The sequence below is a fragment of the Vanacampus margaritifer genome, chromosome 15, assembly GCF_051991255.1.
Source record: "Vanacampus margaritifer isolate UIUO_Vmar chromosome 15, RoL_Vmar_1.0, whole genome shotgun sequence".
Taxonomy (NCBI): Eukaryota; Metazoa; Chordata; class Actinopteri; order Syngnathiformes; family Syngnathidae; genus Vanacampus; species Vanacampus margaritifer.
Window position 1 is genome coordinate 17,287,711 of NC_135446.1, and position 19,620 is coordinate 17,307,330.

A 19,620-nucleotide genomic window follows, 5' to 3' on the forward strand; every position below is an offset into this window, starting at 1 on the left:
AGCAATAAATTAATTTGTATTACAATAAACAATATCACATTGTTTTGGTCTTGTAGGTTAGGCTTGCATTTATATCAAAGTAAATAACTCAATAAGAAAATTGTATTTATCTACAATTAGCGCTCTTAACTTTATTAACACTTGCAATCTTTTAAGTGTTCACTACAACAACTTGACAATCGTTCCCATGTCAAATGAATAAAAAAATCTGGCAGGACATTGAGTGCGACATGACAAGATGGCAGAGCAGAGAACAAGGACAGCAGTTAAGTGGGATACGGAGATAGCGATGCACTCATGGGTGGGGAAAAAAATGAACCACAAGACAATGCAGCTTATGCCAATAGTTGGCCAGTTAAGACTTATACAAAGCGAAACGGACAGCTGGTAAAGGGAGATAGGGAACCAAAGTCAAGACAAATCCACGACATGTACTGTTAGCAATGTGGTGGTCTTCTTATACGTCCCACTTGACAACAAATGGGCGCAAAAAAGGGAGTCACTTGGATATGGTTGTCATCCAACCTCTCCAAGCTAAAGTGCTTGTTTTGAGAGGCTATTGGAAAGGGAAGTGTTCAATGATTTACACAGTGTTTGCGAGCGGTGACACAAAATATGCGGTCATGATTAATTAAGCAGGGTCACTGACATGTGACTGAGGGCACATTTACTACTGTCCGTTTATTTTATTTATTTTTTTAAATACTTTACTTGAGTTCACCACAAGCGAAAGCACAATTATTCCTGAGTTCTGTTTTAAGTAATTTTTTTTTCAAGTAATACTGAATGACTTAAAAATTGTCAACACTTTTTTTTTTTTTTTTTGCTCTCCTTTTTTAAAAAAAAAAATATATATATATATATATATATATTTATTATTATTTTTTTAATTGATTTGTTTGTTTGTTTGTTTTTTTAAAAAAAGGAGAGCAAAAAAAAAAAAATTGTTAACACTTCTGGTGTACACAACCTGACCACTGGGGGGCAGTATAATACAGTCATACAAGCACAAATAAAAACAAGTTTCACTACTACTGTAAGTAACTTAGTAAATTGCAGTATTATGAGTAGTTTTTCGCAGAAGATCAAGAAAATATGCTAGCTTGTCTGTCTACATGTGTTGCTGTTGTCTAGATGCTATTCATTAGCCCGTGTTTGATGTTTCCCATTGAATTTTGTAAGGCAAAAAATGTGCGCTTTGGTTGAATACATGTCTTAGTTTTTTGTTTAGTTTGACTGTAAGCTTTTTTTTTTTTAAATTAATGTTCATATTTTTTATTGTATATTTTTAAATGTCCCAGTTTAAACGGTCTGAAATATTTTCTTCAGCGTCTCTACACTTTCTTGTTGTATTTAAGATATTGAGTGTGCCAGTTGATCAACAGAACACAGCAAGTTTTAGCAGCGTAACCTTTCCCTTAATGAGGTTGCACTGCTCGGATGGTCACCCCTTGCAGCCCGGACCGATCACTCCTCTTCCCGCATTGCAGAGCCAGCGCTCACTGAGGCTCTTTTTAGATTCATCTTGGGGCGGGGGACACCCTGCTACTTGACTTGCACGTTTCCAGCCACATTGCCGCTCTAAGGTGGGAAAAAATGCCTCCCTCCTCAATTTCTTTCCTGCAGATTTGCCCTCTACCTTTTCATTTGGAGGCTTACACTCAAAGAATAAAAGCCGAGCAGGTTGTTTAAGGTCGGGACGGGAAACAAAAGCCTCCCCTTCCCCCCCACACACACATCCGGCTACTCGCCTTTCCCTGTCATCTCACAGGGATTTTCTCAAACTTTTTCTGCAGGGGTGCTTTCCCCTGTGTTAAAGAGAAGTGGGTCACCTTGTCTCTGTTAGAATAAAGCCTACAGCCGTGTTCAACTGTTTAAAATTGAGTATAGTACAAAATAAATATCACAGTTGCTCAAAATGTACCCATAAAATTTTATCTGCTGTAATTGATCACTTGCACTTTTTGATTCATCTTTGTTTAGAAAAATAAAAATAAGAACCAGTGCTCTAACTGAAGTTGTGCCACTTCATTTGTTTACTGTGACCACTGACATCCAATGCTACATCTGTGCCTGGTAGAATAAATGTGCATAAGTTATCCCATATTTACTCGTATAGTATTGCAAAACATGACTCATGATCTTACAACTGTTGAACTTTGACTGTTGAAACCTTCAATGCCGGAGAAAGATACATCTGTATTATAATAATGACTCATATCCTTGAAGGTTGCTGCTGTGTGTTCCCCCTCCCCTTTAGAGCAGCAACATTTGTGAAAACTCGCGAAAATGCTGTTAAAAAGAGATGACTCGGCGGGGTGTGCTTAGAACGGGTAGGAGATTTTAACTGAGCACATCTCTGTCCATTCTCCTCACGAGTAAAAATAATCTAAGTCTCTTGTCTTCCTTCCATGTCTATTAAATATTCTAGGTTGACTGAATCTGACAGTCCCACATTGTTGCAGCCAAGTTTTTTTTTTTTAAATCAGTGGTTCTTAACTTTGTCGGAGGAATTGAACCTCACCAGTTTCCTATGCACATTCACAAAACCCTTCTTTATCAAAAATAAAATATGACTTTTCTCAAATTCAAGACATAGGTTTACATTGGGTTTACTGGTGAACAAAGCGAACAGGGAGAGTAGTCTTTTCATCAAATCTGGCTCGCTTCACATTGAATCCAGAGATTTCTAGTATTCCCCATAAATAAGATAAAAATCACATGACACCATCACAGCAGTTACAAGTCGACTACTGAGCACGCCAAATTCCGTGCGGGGCGTATCATCACAAATCATACAAGTCGGGTGTGTGTCTTGACTTCAGCCAACTCACCAAACCCCTGGGGTTTTGATCGAACCCAGGTTGAGAACCACTGTTTTAAATTCACTGATCTGTGAGCAGTCCATACCGAAGTGTAGAGGTAGCCCTCGCTGTTCATGGCCACGTAGAGCCCCGTCTTGGTGCTTTGGATCGCCACAATGCGGAGGCCCACAGGAATCAAGTTGAACTGCACTGTTGAAAACACACAAAGAAGGATACAAAATCGGTTCAAGAATCGTGAAAATTGGAGGAATTACCTAAACTTCAGATTGGGTGAACACGCAGCTAAAAGACACCAGCCCACAATGTGTGACACAAAATCCTCATTTTGACGCTCCGCTGTTTTTTCCCCCCCCTATTTTTGGATCGTTCAAAGGCCACCTTGGAATTAGGCAGGCACGTGCGAACATTGATAGCAGCAGCGACGCCATGCATTTTGTCAATGACCTCAATTACGTGTGTGCATTCTCAAGTGATGGATGGATGAAGGATTTTTCCTGGAAATGAAAAATGTAATACTCGCAAGTTTCCAATCAATTTCAACTCCCGAGTTGTGCCGGTATAATGAATGGAGACAGAAAGTCAATCGCGGCCACAATGGGGACAAGGAAAGTTTAGGAGTCGGTGCAACTTATTCGGGAGGCGTTTTGCGGGAACGTGAAGGGAAATGCGTCAAACTTTTTCCGTGAAGCGAAATAAACCGCCTCACTGTGGTCATGTCGGTTCTGTTCGGAACACAGAGCCCCTCACCCACTGCACGTGCTCCTCCTTGTCTTTCCGGAGGGGCTCTGCTTCTATTTGCCTCATCGATCTCTGCATCTCAAAGAGGCGCTCTCGCAAATGAGCCAAGTGTCACAATGGGAGGACAAATAGAGGAGAGAGCGCATGACTGGAAAAAAAAAAATCCAATGTGGGGATCCGGGGTTTCTTTGTACTGTAGCCTCCTGCCTGCCTTTCAAGTCTTTTGCATTATTTTCTCCTTCAAACTGGCAAATCATTTGCTTTCTTTCGCAGCCCCCCCCCGCTAAATAAGGCCTTGCTATCACATCCATCATCATCATCATCACGTTTCCTGAATAATACAAGTGGCCCATCAGTGTCTTGTTTTCCCACAAGCCTTCACTCGTCCTCCGTTTTATTCAATTTGACTCAGAAAAAAATAATGAACAAAAAAAAAAAAAAAAGTTCTTGTTTACTTTTTATTTGTTGTCCTCCGGGGAGGGGAAATGAGAGGGACGGGAGGAAGGTGTTGCCAAATCAATCCCGCCAGTCAATTTGAGGCCTGGAGATCATAGAGACAGTAAATAAGCAAGAAGAACGTTGAGGTAGATTGGATGCGGGAGGGGGAGGAAGAGGAGGAGGAGGAGGAGGAGGAGGAGGAGGGTCAGTGGCAGCTAGACACAAAGTTAAGCGATGCAAATGGCGGGATTGTGCGACCTTGCCATTGCTTTGTGCTGCACATCTCCGAGATTTCCATTGGATGATGTCAACAGCCAACAGTATTTCAGTGACAATATGGATACAGTAGTACCTGGAGAGAATTACACATCGTGCATTTGACTTACAAATGTATGCTAGCTTAATGCTAACATTAAATGGGAAACAACATAGACAGGCTAACAAAACTAGCATTATTATCACAGTATTATTTTTAAGAGAAACGGTACAGTAGTAACGTACAGAATTTGAGTCCTCAAATAAAAACCAAATATCAAAATTTATAGAAACATGGTCTACGTATATAGAATTTTTTAACCTAATTCCGGTTACTTAATTCTGTCTGTAAGCGAGAGCCACTACATCGTGATAACTTACATTGATGTTTCTGCAATTGGCAATTTATTATTATATTATATTATTAGTGTGGGATTTTTTTTAATGGGCTTTAGGTGAACTGATGAATACACACACGCTCGCACGCACGCACGCACACACACACACACACACACGCACATACACGTTCTCACCCACATACAAAAAAAAGTGTATATATATATATATATATATATATATATATATATATATATATATATATATATATATATATATATATGTGTATATGTATATATGTATATATATATATATGTATTTAAAAAAAAAACATTTATTAAAATTTTTTTAATTGATTTGTTGTTGTTTTTTTTTAAAAAAAAAAAAAGGAGAGCAATGATGATGTCAAATCGAATGAACAATACTGAGCTCTCCTGTAAAAAAAAAAAAAGAAAAAAAAAAAGAAAGAAAAACAGAATTTGAGTCCTGCACTGCCCCACTGTCGTATGGTGTTCCACAGGGTTTGATTCTGGGCTCTCTGCTGTTTTCTTGTATCTTTTCCTACTGGGATCCATCTTAAGAAAACATGGTATTTACTTCCACTGATATGCGGATGGCTGTCACTTAAATATGATTTGAGGTACAGAGTTCTGAGTTCTACCTCTGTATTGTGTTCGATTCCCCGAGACACGCCAGCTACCCCATCTCACTTCTCGTCGTTTGCTATTCCTCAAGCGCTCACTCTCACGGTCCTCGTCTTGTTCCTCGCAGTTCTCAAAGCCTTTGATTTCTCTTCTTTTGCTGAATGATATCAAGCACGGGGAAAGTCAGACAAAGAGATTCAGATGGGGGGGGTGAGAGCGAGCGAGACATGTTGCAGAGCAAAGACGCAGATAAATAACATTTCCTTCCAACAGCGGGAGATGCTAATTAAAGAGGATAAAAGTCAGAGGATGACGCCGCTCCTTGTGGCTTTCTGATCTACACGCTGAGAGTCAATATGGCTTTCATCACCCCAATCTCGCTTTCCTCTCTTCTTTCTTCTTTTCCCCTCCTTTTGTCTTACCGCATCGTCAACCCGCTTCTTTACTTCCGCAACAGAGTCGTCCGGGGTCAAATTAAGTAGAAAGCTTAATTGGGCGTGGACAAACATTTTGAATACGATTATAGTATTATACACGTTTTAAATGGGGGTGTCTGGTGCAAAGTCCGACCTTGGCGTCCTTGGCCACTGTGCGGAAACAGGATCATTTAAATCAGAAACCCAAACAAATGCAGCACTGATGGACTAACTGTTTAGGTCAAGAATCTGCTGTCTCTTGCATCTCAAAGAGAAACAGTAGAAAAATTGACATTTACTGGACAGAGAAGAAAAACGGTGTCAAGGAGGTCTTACGATAATGTCGATCTCACACATACAAAGCAGTCCCTTCTAAAGAGACTCATCAATTTAGCCTACTTTTAGGCTGTCTTTAGTTGGTTTTCCACACAACACTTAGGCTAGAACTCTCCAGTCTAGCCCTGAACTGATGAAGCCTGTTCAGATGAGAGGTGAGACTAAATCCAAAATAGCCAAAACGTTCCAGTTGCGATCGATTCAATCCCGTGAGAGTGAAATGACCTGGATGAATGACATTGATAGGAAATATTTCTTATAAAATAGATATATCGTACTCTATTAAATCATTCACTGCCATTGACGGCTATAGACGTCATTTTTTTTTTTTTTTACTGGGCTAGAGGTAGAGAATGCTGCTTCTTGTGTGTGCTTTTAGCCTTGTGTCTATATCTTTGTTGTCTATTTACAGATTCTTCTATGGAAGGGCATCACTGTCCCTCTGGGCTTTTTTTTTTTTTTGTCCATGTCTTGCCTGCACTGGCCAGGCAGTCCATGAGGGTGGGTGACAAATAGAGTCCGACAGGTGTCCTCATGTTTTTGGCCCGTGAAGAAAGGATTGCCTGTGTCACGGCCAGGCAGCGGCACAATATAAAGTGACACCGTCCCAAGTCTCATCTTGCAGTGTTGCTCGATACCCGCTTGCGGTGTCCGTTGCTTAGTAATTCTTGCCATAGGTAACACTCAGAGAGGGTCAAATTTGGCCCCTATAAATTCTGCTACTCAAATAACAAAGACCTTTTTTTTTTTTTTTTTTTACAAATTTAACTTCAAATGTCCAGAGTGCCACTTCTGACCCCTGCATGGGGCCATCTAGCGGATGAATATTGCACTTACATGAGCCAGAGTGGTGGTGACAAGATGGCTAAAATGCAACAAATAAAACAAAAAAATGATATTGTTCAATGTAGCTGTGAATTTGATTGATTATTTTCTTAAATTCTAAATAGTTTACTGACAGTTTTTGTTATTCTGATTTTTCGAAATGATACCCCTAAATCCCAAAGGGTCAAATTTCGCCCTAATCCTAAATTAGGGAATAAATTGAAAAAACATATATTTTGGTGTTCAGTGAATTTATAGCAGTCATTTAATGTATAATTCATAATTTTCCAAAGAAGAAAAGGGTTCTTGGGTTCTCCAGGGTTAAGGCCATCGAAGGCATCTTCCTCAGACGTCAGGAATAAATCGTAATTTGAAACATCAAAGCAAACAAAGTCCCCACTCAGCAAATGCCAGCCTGCCAATGTTTACGTCATAAAAAAGGACAAACCGCGGCCCCGCAGCCAAAAAAGTCTTAATGAATTGCTGGAATGTAAATTCCACCCAGGCAGCCCAATTGCCCCTCCCCGCCGGGCCGTAAATCTCACAATTGTGCTAACTTCATGTTTTCCCGTGTAAATCGGTGTTGTGACAGAAAAATGCTGTGTTGCCACATCGGCGACATCCCATAACGCAACCGTAATCCGGCTGGGAGGCTTGGAGGGAGAACAGGAATGTTTTGGTCATGTTTCCTTAATGCACTGTTGCGATTCTCACTCTGAATGGGGAAGGTTGTCTGATGTGAATCAAGCCAGGAGGCCTTCATGCATTGATTGATTGAGATCTTGAGACGCGGCAGCAACTGCTCGAACCTATCATTGTTATCGAGTGTGTTCTCCAACCGGAGTAACAAACAGGCTCTCGCAAACATCTCCAACACGTGTTGACTTACAGAAGGAGCTGCTTTCGTCCTTTGTGCCTTCCATGGTGCCATCCGGCAGCATTTGAAGGTAGAACCCGTGTCGGCAGTAGAGCCGCGTGACGATTCCCTTCAGCTGCGGCTCTGCGAAGCAAACACAAGAGGAAAGGGTTAAACGGGCACACGTGCGTGAGAAGGAACGGCAGAGTCCTGATATTTGCACTGGAAACTGCTCAAACAGTAAAGACGTGGCCATGTGTGCGACTGTGACCTTCTATGGGATTTTCGAGACGACACGTTGTTTGCTCTGCGTGAGCGCTGATGCGCTCCTCGGCCAAGCTGATCCATCAGTTTCATATGTACCTGTGGCTAGAAAGCAAAGCGTGAGGAGTCTCTGTAGACGGGCGCCGTTTGTGAATGTGCCGATCGATCATTGCCAATAATATCGCCATGTCCTCTCATTGTTGACAATCACGCCAATTCAGTTGAGTTGTCAACTATACATATTCGCCTAACTCCTTTGCTCCCAAAAAACATAAAAATATGTTCTATTTTAAATATTACAGGTGACCCAAAGACGTATTTATACGTTTTAAATGGTTTTTTAATTTTTTTATGCTAGAGCATACAGAAGGCTTTGATGCAGCCTCTGAACTGAAGAAAACGGATGTACCAATGGTAGTTATTACAAAAACGGCCAGCAGGTGGCAGCAGTGTACAAGAGATCAACCAGGGCCATGTGGCTAAAAAGCTGTTTTCCCCACAGATTTGTGAATGATGAAACTTAGCTGTATTCTAATGCTAATTACTGCAAAATGGAAACAGGTAGAAATATACTTTTTTTCCCTGATGAGAGAAGAGACTCTAATCTTTCTTTAGGTAGGTTTCATGTTTTTATAGCAATAGGACACAATATTCTGCCGGCCTGGCAAAATCAGTCATAATCCAGTAAAACAGCCAGGAGCGAAGAGGCTTGCTTCAGTGAAAATGGCTGGGAGTCAATGTGTTGATGTCACTCCACAATGACGGTAGCAGCACCGCTCACATCGAGTGCCTGTTTTACCATTGAGCCAATTTGTGGCCGAAATATGAGCTCTGTGTGTGTAGCATGCAGTCTTACGGCGCTGCAAACTAAAGAGTAGAAGACGACGACTTAGAAGAAGCGTCAGTGCGCAAGTGTTCCCGCGATCAACTTTTAATGAGGAGCATCAACTATGAATGAGAACAGAGAAATACGGGAGCAGCTGGCAGTTTGCCCTCAGCCGACAGTCGGGTTGTGTGTGTACGTATGTGTGTGTGTGTGTGAGTCTTTACTCAACCCGTACCTTCATGTTAAAATAAAGTCTCGGTCTTCTAACTGCACATCTCTTTAAATCATTTACAGCAGCAATATGTAATCATTTAAACACACTGTTTCACATTGCTTTCAAAGTCACATAGTACTCTTTGCCTGCCAAAAACGTTAAATAACGTTTAGTAAAATCCTATGGAGGAGTGCCAAAGACGTTAAAAGACGTTTGTTTCAAAACAGAGGTGAAACTAACCATTTTCTATTGTTGATTACTGAAGAACGGAATAAGGTAGAAACAAACTTTTTTTTTTCTGATGAAAGATGAGAGTCCAATCTTTCATTTGGTAGTATGTGTGTTTCCATAGTCCAAACACATAATTTTCTGTGGACCTTGAAAGATCAGTCAAAATGCTTAAATCGGCTGGCACCCACGGCATCCCTTTTCTGAAAACGTCTGGCAGTCAAAGAGTTAATAACAGTTGTCAATAAATTGTTGCACTCATTCACTGCCATTGTCGACTATAGACGTCAAAAATTCATGTGAACTATTTCTATTAGTTTTACATTTTTTCATTTAATTACATTTTTTATGAAAACCTAGAATTTTTTTACTGTGCATTTATAACAGATAAAATTATCATGCGATTAATTACGATTAAACGCCCCTTATTTTTTATTTATTTTTCTAAATTAGGCCCCTCAGGCGATTAAAATTATTAATTGTAATTATCACATGACTACACAATTAATCACAAATTTTATATCTGTTTTAAATCTACAATATTTTTTTCTAGGTTTTTATATTCTTCTTAGCAAAAGGGGAAAAAAATGTTAAACCAATAGAAATAGTTGAAATGAATTTTTGACGTCTATAGCCGTCAATGGCAGTTAATGAGTTAAAAAAAATAATAATTCATGTCGAATCTGTCCGGCAACACGCATAACATCATGGCCTCTGATTGGACACCACAACCTCGACCAGTCGTTCTGGAAACCGCCACAGATAAAAGCTCATCCATCCGTGATTGGCTGGCCTGACACAGAAGGTCAAACTGGAGTGTAGTAATCTGTAATATCCTGAGTGTTAATCCCAAATTAAGCCTCAAACCACACATGTGGCCATGTGCCGCTTAGCTCATCTGCCTTGGTGTAGCCCCAAGTGGTGGGAGGGAGGCAGTTGTTGACCTTCAGAAAAGACAGTAATTCCGTTTTTCTCCCTCAGCATCTCAAAGGGGATATCAATTCAAAATGAATACAACACTTGATAAAATCTGTTCCTAGCAACAGAAAGCGCAGTATCTCCTAGAGCAGGCGTTTGCGCAAAGCCAGAGAAAGTCTATCCAGGTGCCTACACTGGACACGGAGAGCAAACGGTTTGGGGCTGGCCTTTGAATGAAAACGGATTGATTGAGAATTATTCGTGTCACCTGCCTGACTTGTAAAGTCAAAATCCTTAAAGGATAAATTCATAATAAGCCACGCTAATTGCTTGTCGCAAGCACAGAGCTGATGTCTCCCTGCAGCCGAGTCCCGCCCTTCCCAATTGTGCGTTCAATATGCATATCGCAACGCACCCTCCTCAGTCAGCGCCTGACATGTTGTTGTTGTTGTTGCTGCTGTTGGCACCGACTGACAGCTGGAGACAAAACACCGTCAAGTAATAACTCTCCAAGGCAGCTTTAATTTACACCTGCCAGGATGCAGAACCGCTACATGTGCTTTTTATGTTCGTATTGTTTAAGTCAAACTGGGCCAATCCGCCGTCTTTTGTCGCCGCCGCAAAGGTCAACGTCATTTACTAGTGAAGCATTTTGGGGAAAGTCCTGCTTGACTGCAGTCAGGCGCCGCTTCCAACAACCACTTCCTGCCTCTTTTTCACAGTTAATAAGCTTGTTACTCCCTACTGACTCCAATATTCTCTCTCTCTCTCTCGCTCACTCTCGCTCTGTCTCGCTCTCTCACCATAAGCACGAGAGGCCCCGGGGCTATTAATCTGTGGATATACAGTATGGATTTTACAACCGCTAATATTTCAACTCTCAGCATTTATGGCGTCTAATGGTAAACACTTGATGCAAAAAAAAAAAAAAAAAAAATCTCCCTTAGAGATAGGGTGAGAAGCTCGGTCATCCGAGAGGGACTCAGCGTCGAGTCGCTGCTCCTCCACGTTGAGAGGAACCAGTTGAGGTGGCTCGGGCATCTGGTTCGGATGCCTCCTGGACGCCTCCCTGGGGAGGTGTTCCGGGCATGTCCTACCGGCAGGAGGCCCCGGGGACGACCCAGGACACGCTGGAGAGACTATGTCTCTCGGCTGTCCTGGGAACGCCTTGGGGTCCCGTCGGATGAGCTGGCTGAAGTGGCTGGGGAGGGGGAAGTCTGGGCTTCCCTGCTAAAGCTGCTGCCCCCGCGACCCGACCCCGGATAAGCGGAAGAAGACGGACGGACGGACGGATATATATGTGGAACATGTGGAGGGATGGTGACAGAACAATGGCGTGAATCATTTTGACAGCAAGAAGAGTGAATCAACCCCTCCCTCCCTTTTGCTTAACACTTTTCGGAGGATCAATAGGGATGAAAGTGATGAAGTGCAGTCAAAGCCCAAAGTTTGCACCTTCGAGAATGATTGGGGGGAAAAAGTACAAAGCCATATGAACGACGACACATGCACACAAGACGTGAATTCCGCTAAAGCCGACTAAAGAAAAGAAATAGGCCGCAAAGCAGGTAAAGTTGACTTATAAAAAGATCGGAAAAAAAATAAATAAATAAACACCACCAAAGCTCTCACCAGAGGCTATTAGGATGTTGTTATTTATCTAATAGGATTATGATGATCGCATTTAACTGGGAGTACTTCTTTTCAATTTCCATTTCATCTTTGTCCGTCCGATTGTTTGCAGGAAACGTTTCGTTGTGTTTTTCTGCATTTTAAAGGTCCTTAAGTTTGAAAAAAATCAAATCTGTCCGTTTTTTGCAAATTTCCTTATGCGAGTGATTTTATTACCTGCGTCATGGCCTGATCTGAAACTGAAACTTGGAAGTTTGAGACTTACTCCAACTTCGGCTGATCAACGCTGAGCTGATTGTCGTCTTAAGAAACCCAAGAATTGTTTAATGAATGAGCAGTTCAAGCAAAGGTCTAAAGTGAATGGACTCTTCCTTAAAAAAAAAAAAAAAAAAAGTCCTGAAAAGGTGAAGACAAATGTACAGACGATGAGGTCAAACTGTACTCAGAGAGACAATGATTTAAAGCTTAAAAACAAAAAAAAAGGGTCTAATGATCGAGTCTGAGGGACAAAAGAAGCCGCTGGGGACGAAAGCGCCAGAGAGTGCATGTGGGGAGGAAGATAAGCGCACGGGATAAAGAGCCAGATAGAAAACGGGATGAGAGAGAAAAGACAAAAGCGTACATCAAGAGAGCAGCCAAGAACGCCGTTGGTGACGGCAGCGGGGGCCGGAGTGGGGGTACGAGATGAAGGAAGTGTGTGGAAATAGCTTTCAATGGCAAGTGTGACGTCACATGAACTTGGTTCTGGAACTGGGGTCAGAAATTTGAGTCACATTTCTTGTCACGGGCACAAAAAATGGCATACAGAGCACAAAGTATGGTAGCGGCAGAGCCAAGATGTTCTTGCTTCCTTGTCAAATGACGCCACATCAGGATCTACCCTTCCAGCCAGTGCCGGCCGGTGCTGTAGAGGTTTCCCATCAATCAAGTTGAAAAGCGGGCATTTTCTTCAGAGGCACCAGATATACCAAATAGGCTAGAAATGGATTTTGCATGTGATTAGATAAATCCGGAATCGAGGGCGAAGGGGGAGATGATATCTGAAGGTGGCAAGGGGGGGGGGGGGGGTGACACGGAGCCAAGGACGAGGATGAAGGTCGAGGAGGTCCGAGGGAGGCAACGATGAAAGCGGCGTGGGGGAGATCGATCACCTCACTGTTGCAACACTCAAAGGATTCGATGAACAGGAACCACAATTCCCACCCACGCGCCTTTTTCTGTCCTCTCTTCTTTCTTTATCGCTTTTTGGCCCCTCCTCCTTCGGTATCCTCCATCTTTCAGCTGTTTAATGCGGTGTTGTACGTCTCCTCTTCATGCTAAGTGTGGCTCCTACCAAGATGGATGGCAATATTCCCCCAAGAGCCATTAAGGGGGAAATCCAAACCAATTTCCTGTCTATAGATGCTCTCCAGATGACACTTGAAGCGTACGACGCCATCACTCACAAGCGCAAGCGACGGAGACAAAGTGGCGCAATAACCGTGCTGATACAACTCGTACGTTGTTCTAGACCAGGAGGGTGCAGCATCATGTGGACCTGTAAGGGCATTAGGTCTTAACTAGTTCCTGCATTAACACATACTTACACAGTACGAAGACATTTATGAAGGACCAAAACTGCCAAAATTCTAAATAAACAAATGACTAAATAAATAAATAAATGATTGAAAGTGAAAATAAAAACGGATATTAAAAAATGTCATTCAAAAATGAAATCCAGTTGTATTTGTAATATATATATATATATATATATATATATATATATATATATATATATATATATATATATATATATATCTTTGACTGCCAAGCGTTTTCAGAAAAGGGATGCCGTGGGTGCCAGCCGATTTAAGCATTTTGACTGATCTTTCAAGGTCCACAGAAAATTATGTGTTTGGACTATGGAAACACACATACTACCAAATGAAAGATTGGACTCTCATCTTTCATGAGAAAAAAAAACGTTTGTTTCTACCTTCTTCCGTTTTTCAGTAATCAACAATAGAAAATGGTTAGTTTCACCTCTGTTTTGAAAAAAACGTCTTTTAACGTCTTTGGCACTCCTCCATAGGTTATTTAACGTTTTTGGCAGTCAAAGAGTTAAATATATATATATATATATATATATATATATATATATATATATATATATATATATATATATATATATATATATATATATATATATATATATATATATAGTGGTACCTCGGCTCACGAACGCTTCAGCTCACAAACTTTTCGCCTCACGAACATTAAATTCGCGAGCATTTTGTCTCGGCTGACGAACTCGTTTTCGGCGGACGAACCAAATCTCGCGACACGAGAAATCACGAGAAGCCGACGCACGCTCACGGCGTCCCGGTTCGTTGCCCCCTTTGTTTGAGTGCGGACGTGGTTTGTGTTCGGTAGACATTTTGGATCATTTTGGAGTGTACTTTTGCTACCATGGGACCGAAAAAGACCCCACAAAAGGCTAGTGTTAAGCCTAAGAAGACATTGAAGAAAATTACCGGTCGAGCAGAAGAAGGAGATCATCGACAAACACGAACGAGGTGCGCGTTTGTCAGCATCAAGTGAGAGCATCAAGACCATGTTAGCAAAGTGAAGTGATGTGCAGGCTTTTGTCGAACAGTACCATTCAGAAAAAACTGTGGCTATGAGAATCATCAACATGATGAATGATAATGTGATGCCTCAGTTTCGTAAGACCTTACAACTCAGAAAGCAACAGGTGTCAATTAAGAGGTTTTTAGTCAGCAACAAGGATAAAGAGTCTCCTAAGAAGCAAAGAAGAGAAGCCACACCGGAGGACTCTCCTTCCAAACAGTAACTCCCTCCCAACCCTCCCTCCCTCCCTCCTCCTCCCACTCCATTCCATCAAGCCTTCAACTACTGTACCATCACAAAGGCAAGTTGCAAGTTTTGCAAATAAAAACACTTTATTATACAGTACAGTGTATTTCTTTAATTACAATACAATAGCACATTTATTATACATAAAATAAGGTATATTTTGTGTCGTTTTAAGGCTTTTTTAGTAGAAAATTGTGTTTTATGGGGACCTGGGAACGGATTATTCTCATTTCAATGGTTCCCTATGGGAAATACTTGTTTGGAAGACGAACTTTTCGGCTCACATACTCTCCGTGGGAACCAATTAAGTTCGTGAGCCAAGGTACCACTATATATATATATATATATATATATATATATATATATATATATATATATATATAACTGGAAATAAAAACAAAAAACTATATATATATATATATATATATATATATATATATATATAGTTTTTTGTTTTTATTTCCATTATTTTCACTTTCAGTCATTTATATATATATATATATATATATATATATATATACACTTTTGTATTTAATTTTTTTATTCTATTTTTTACATTTGTTTTTATTTCCACTTTTAATAAGTTAGTCATTTTATTTATTTTGAATTTGGGCAGTTTTGGTCCATATAAATAACATTTCGTACTGGCAGTATGGACCAAAAATGCCAAAATTCTAAATAAATAAATGACTAAATAAATAAATGACTAAAAGTGAAAATAAAAACAGATATAAAAAGTGTAATTCAAAAATTTAATCAAATTGTATTTATTTATGTATATATACATTTATACCTTTTGTTGTTGTTTTTATTTCCATTTATATTTATTTTTTTGATTTCATTTTTGATTTTTTTTTTCTATCCGTTTTTATTTTCACTTTTAGTCATTTATTTATTTAGTCATGTAATTATTTAGAATTTTGGCAGTTTTGGTCCTCCATAGACATTAGGGCAATTCTACACTGCTATAGAAAACTTTTATGTCCAAATATGGTCAATTTGAGATTTTTTTTCCCACAAATTGATACTACTAGTCGGTCCCTACGTAAAAAAGTGAAATAGTTGGACAACAAATCTATCAACTGTCTGAGAAGTATCTTATAACTCCACCTTTTTTTTTTCCCTCTGCGGGAACTGTGCAGCATTATGTTGCCTCAAGATTGGAAGTCTGGATGATGTTTAGACGAATACTGAAAATCGATTAGATACAGTGTAATTTGCTTTTGTGATGATTTATTTAGTTATTTTTATCTGGTCCAGTATGTCAACATGATTTGACGGCGGACGTGCTAACCAGTCAGCCGCCGCGATTAACATGATTTTTTAAAATTATTTTAGTGCGCAATATATGATAGCATTGTAAGAAATGATACCTTCTTGAGCAATGCCAAATGCCGTTTTTTTTGGTTTCACCCAGCAGTGACGATATGAGAAGAGCTCTTTGATGGAGCTAATGAGACGTGCGCTTGTACCTAATGTTTTGGCCGCCAAGTGTTCAGCGTCGCTCACCTCCCACCTCACTTTTCCTTCCACTCTGCATGGCACAATGCTGAGCCAGCATTTCTTCCTCCTTCATGTCTCTCTCTTTCTCTGTCTCTCTCTCTTTCTCTTTCACTCTCTCTCATTCTTCTGCATGCTCGCTCTGTCATAGCCTCTCTCTCAGAAGCCACAGCAGTGAAACATGGGGCACAATGCTAATCAGGCACATACACACACACACACACACACACACACACACACGCACACACACACACACACACACACTCAGGAGACCGAAAATGCAGTCTTAACGAGTGTCAGGAGTCATCACAAAAAAAAAAGAGGCGACACTTTCTCTCCTCTCTCCCAAATGAGGCAATTAAGAGATGCCTAACGAGAACTTTTTGTTGTTTCGTTGTTGTTGTTGCTTTTTGCCGCAGGTCACATCACTTTCATCACTTTCATTTGCAAAGTGAACACCGGCCCCAAACGCCCGGTTCTGCCGAGTGATGTGCCGCAACACATCAGTCAAACCAACGCAAATGTCAGTCACGTCGCGCACGGAAGTGTCTCATCGCTTCCCTCTGGTTAATTGCGCACATATTAGATTGCGTGATTAGGATCTTTGGCTCATTTGTCTTAATTTGTCTTTTTTTTTTTGCCACCTCTTGCTCTCTGTTCATTAATTTTTCTTGTTTTAAAGGCTTCACTTGTGACCCACAAATTGTTGCAATCCTTGAATTGCAAAATTGGAAAACATGGACTCCATATTTCACTTTAGCTTAGCGGTTAGCATGGCTTCTCATCTTTTCCTGTTATTTATTCATTTAATTTTTACTAGTAAGCTACTCATTCGTTTAGTGATAATAATATTGTTGGAGAAAATGATCTTTTCCTCCGCGTGTTCGTTTTCTTTCGGGTAGTGAGAATGTTGGTTATTTCTACAGAATATTCCGGGCACAAGCGAGTTCCCAGACAATAGCTGCAGCCTCTCGCAAGTGCGAAGATTTCTTAGGACTTACAACATTCTTATACTATCTTGAAGGGCGGTACCACAAAACCCCCAAGCTCCCAGAGTTCACCAGACATGAAATAAGACTTTTACAGACATCATTCAATACACATTGACTTCAAACACAGACAAATGTTGTGAAAATAGAGGAGGCCCTACAGACATCATTCAGTACACATTGACTTCGACCACACATAAAAGTTCTACCGAGGAAATAAGTAAATTAAAACAGTTATGACTAAATCTGGGCAGAAGACCCCCTTCAAGATTCATCAGAAATGTAACTTATTCGCCACCGTGGAGGCAAGAATTGGTGCTTTAGACGTGATAGCTAGCCGGCCGCAGCTCATGCGAAACAAGTTAGCTTAGCACCTAGCCTTCCCTCATTAGTTCCGAAGCATTGAGAATGGTACACTGTTCAAGATGGACATTTTTTTTGTTTGCTTAATTTAGGCTATCAGCGATCATGATTTGTTGGTAAAGTCCAATTCTGTACCATCGGCTAAACCCACTAGAATTTTTGTTTTCAGATTGTGTTTGTCCTCCCAAGAATACGACCCGGTTCACACACCTCCTGACGACCGTATTAATTAGCCACCTGGCTCCAGGTGGGGACCACAGCAGGGAAACAACCCCTCGTTTCTTGTCCCCTCCAAAAAAAATCTCGCTGCAGAATCATCTAGCATGTTTCTTTTTTTGTGTCCCCCCAATCTGTGTGTGCCTGCCTGTGTAATCATATCCTTTGCACCATAGGCTCCCAGCGCAATCTCATGCATCACTACTCTTTAATTAAACTGATTTGCAGAGAATTTCTCCTCCGGTTTGACCCAGCTTCGTTCGAATCCATGCAGCACTGCACAGGTGGTAAACTCAAGGCCCGGGGGCCAGAGCAGGCCCGCCCCATCGTTTTGTGTGGGCCACAAATGGTATGTTTACTTAATGTTTTTTTTGCGAAAAAGGCTTTAATTAGGAGTGTCAAAATTAGTGCGTTAATTTAAAGTTCCTTTAACGCCACCATTTTTTTTTTAACGTGCGATTTAATAACCGCCCCGCACTTGGAAAGACTGTACTGGGGGAATTCCAGTTACAATGCAGCAGACACGTTCATGTCAAAATTGAGCAGTAATACATTTAATAATAATGCATTCATTTGTGGGGACTGGGGTGAAGTTATATTTTACAATTTTAAAAATGGGCAGAATTTCACAAGTTACTTCATGTTAAAGATTAGATAGCTTTAAATATGAAAAGAAGAATGCACTAAGCTGTTACGGAAGTCTTTCAAATGCAATTATGCCATCTAGTGGCAGAAAAATGACCAACACAAATCAATATCACACTCATATTTTTACAGTACATAATTTTAATTTTAACAAAATTTTATGAATGAATATGAAATTACAGACTTATAGATGCAGCCATATTTTTATTAGTTTAACAAATATTTCCCACTTTAATGTTAAAAAGAGTATGAAAAATATTTTGTACATTTTATTGTACATTTAGAACAGATATAAAATTTGCGATTAATCATGAGTTAACTATTGAAGTCATGCGATTAATTATGATTAAAAAAATTAATCGCATTAATTTTTAACAGTAGTTATAACAATAAATTGCAAGGGGAATTATGTAATTCAGTTTTTATTTTCCAACTGAAGGTTTGAAGAGAATCTTCTGTTTCAATTTAATTATAAGAGGAAGAGGAAGAGGGGGGGCTTTTTGGAATGCTGGGAGTATAATGGCAACTGCGAGTGGGAGGAGCCACACACACATGGGGAATCAAAATGGCGTTTGGCTGTCCTTTCTGTGTGTCTCAAAAGCTTCTGATAATAAATCCTTCGAAGGAAACCTGATTCACCGATCCCAAGTCTGATTCTGAAAACAACATTACGAACACGCGGAAAACATAAGGATTGTTTTCCAACAGGTTCTTATGAGATGAACAGATAAAGTTTCGTCAGGGTCTCCCCACATTAATAATTCGATCAAAACTGTCCTCTGTATTGGCCAAGTAAATGGATTAGTCCATTGCACGAGAAGGAAATCAGGACACTCGAAACAATTATGCTAGAGAATTTGAATTAGGATGAATAATCAAAACAATACACGGAACTAATGCATTGAGGGAGTGAAAGCCGACTAAACATTTGAAACGTCCCACTCTGCACCTCATGTGCGCACTTGTCACAACTCCAGTCATGCACGCACAGCCGGGGATCGATGTTTCCCCTCGGCGATGTGCCAGCAAACGCTCCTCCCGACTCTTCCCGAGTGTTTCCCGGTGCCGCACGCAAACCGGCCGCAATCGGACGTCAGCGCCGAGGCACACGCGCTCCCATGACCGTCCTTGCCTTTCATTAGTATTCCCCGCCTTCCCTCAATGACATTAATCTTACATGTATACTTCCGCAGGAAACCACAACATGACCCTGAGGGTGTGTGTGTGTGCGTGTGTGTGTGCACGTGTGTGTGTGTGGGGGGGAGAGAGGTAGTTAATATTTCAAGCTGCTGTGTCTCAA

General features: G+C 40.6%; 1 protein-coding gene across 2 annotated transcripts in view; it reads right to left on the bottom strand.

The window, feature by feature from the left end:
- Nucleotides 1-19,620, bottom strand: part of fgf11a (fibroblast growth factor 11a) — a 39,610-nt gene that overhangs the window by 7,520 nt on the left and 12,470 nt on the right. For both annotated transcript variants that reach the window (XM_077544968.1, XM_077544967.1), the window contains exons 2-3: nucleotides 7,703-7,813; nucleotides 2,911-3,014 (exon numbers count right to left, since the gene is read on the bottom strand). In XM_077544968.1, the coding sequence (XP_077401094.1) occupies nucleotides 2,911-3,014; nucleotides 7,703-7,813 (215 nt within the window). The remainder of the gene's footprint in view (nucleotides 1-2,910; nucleotides 3,015-7,702; nucleotides 7,814-19,620) is intronic.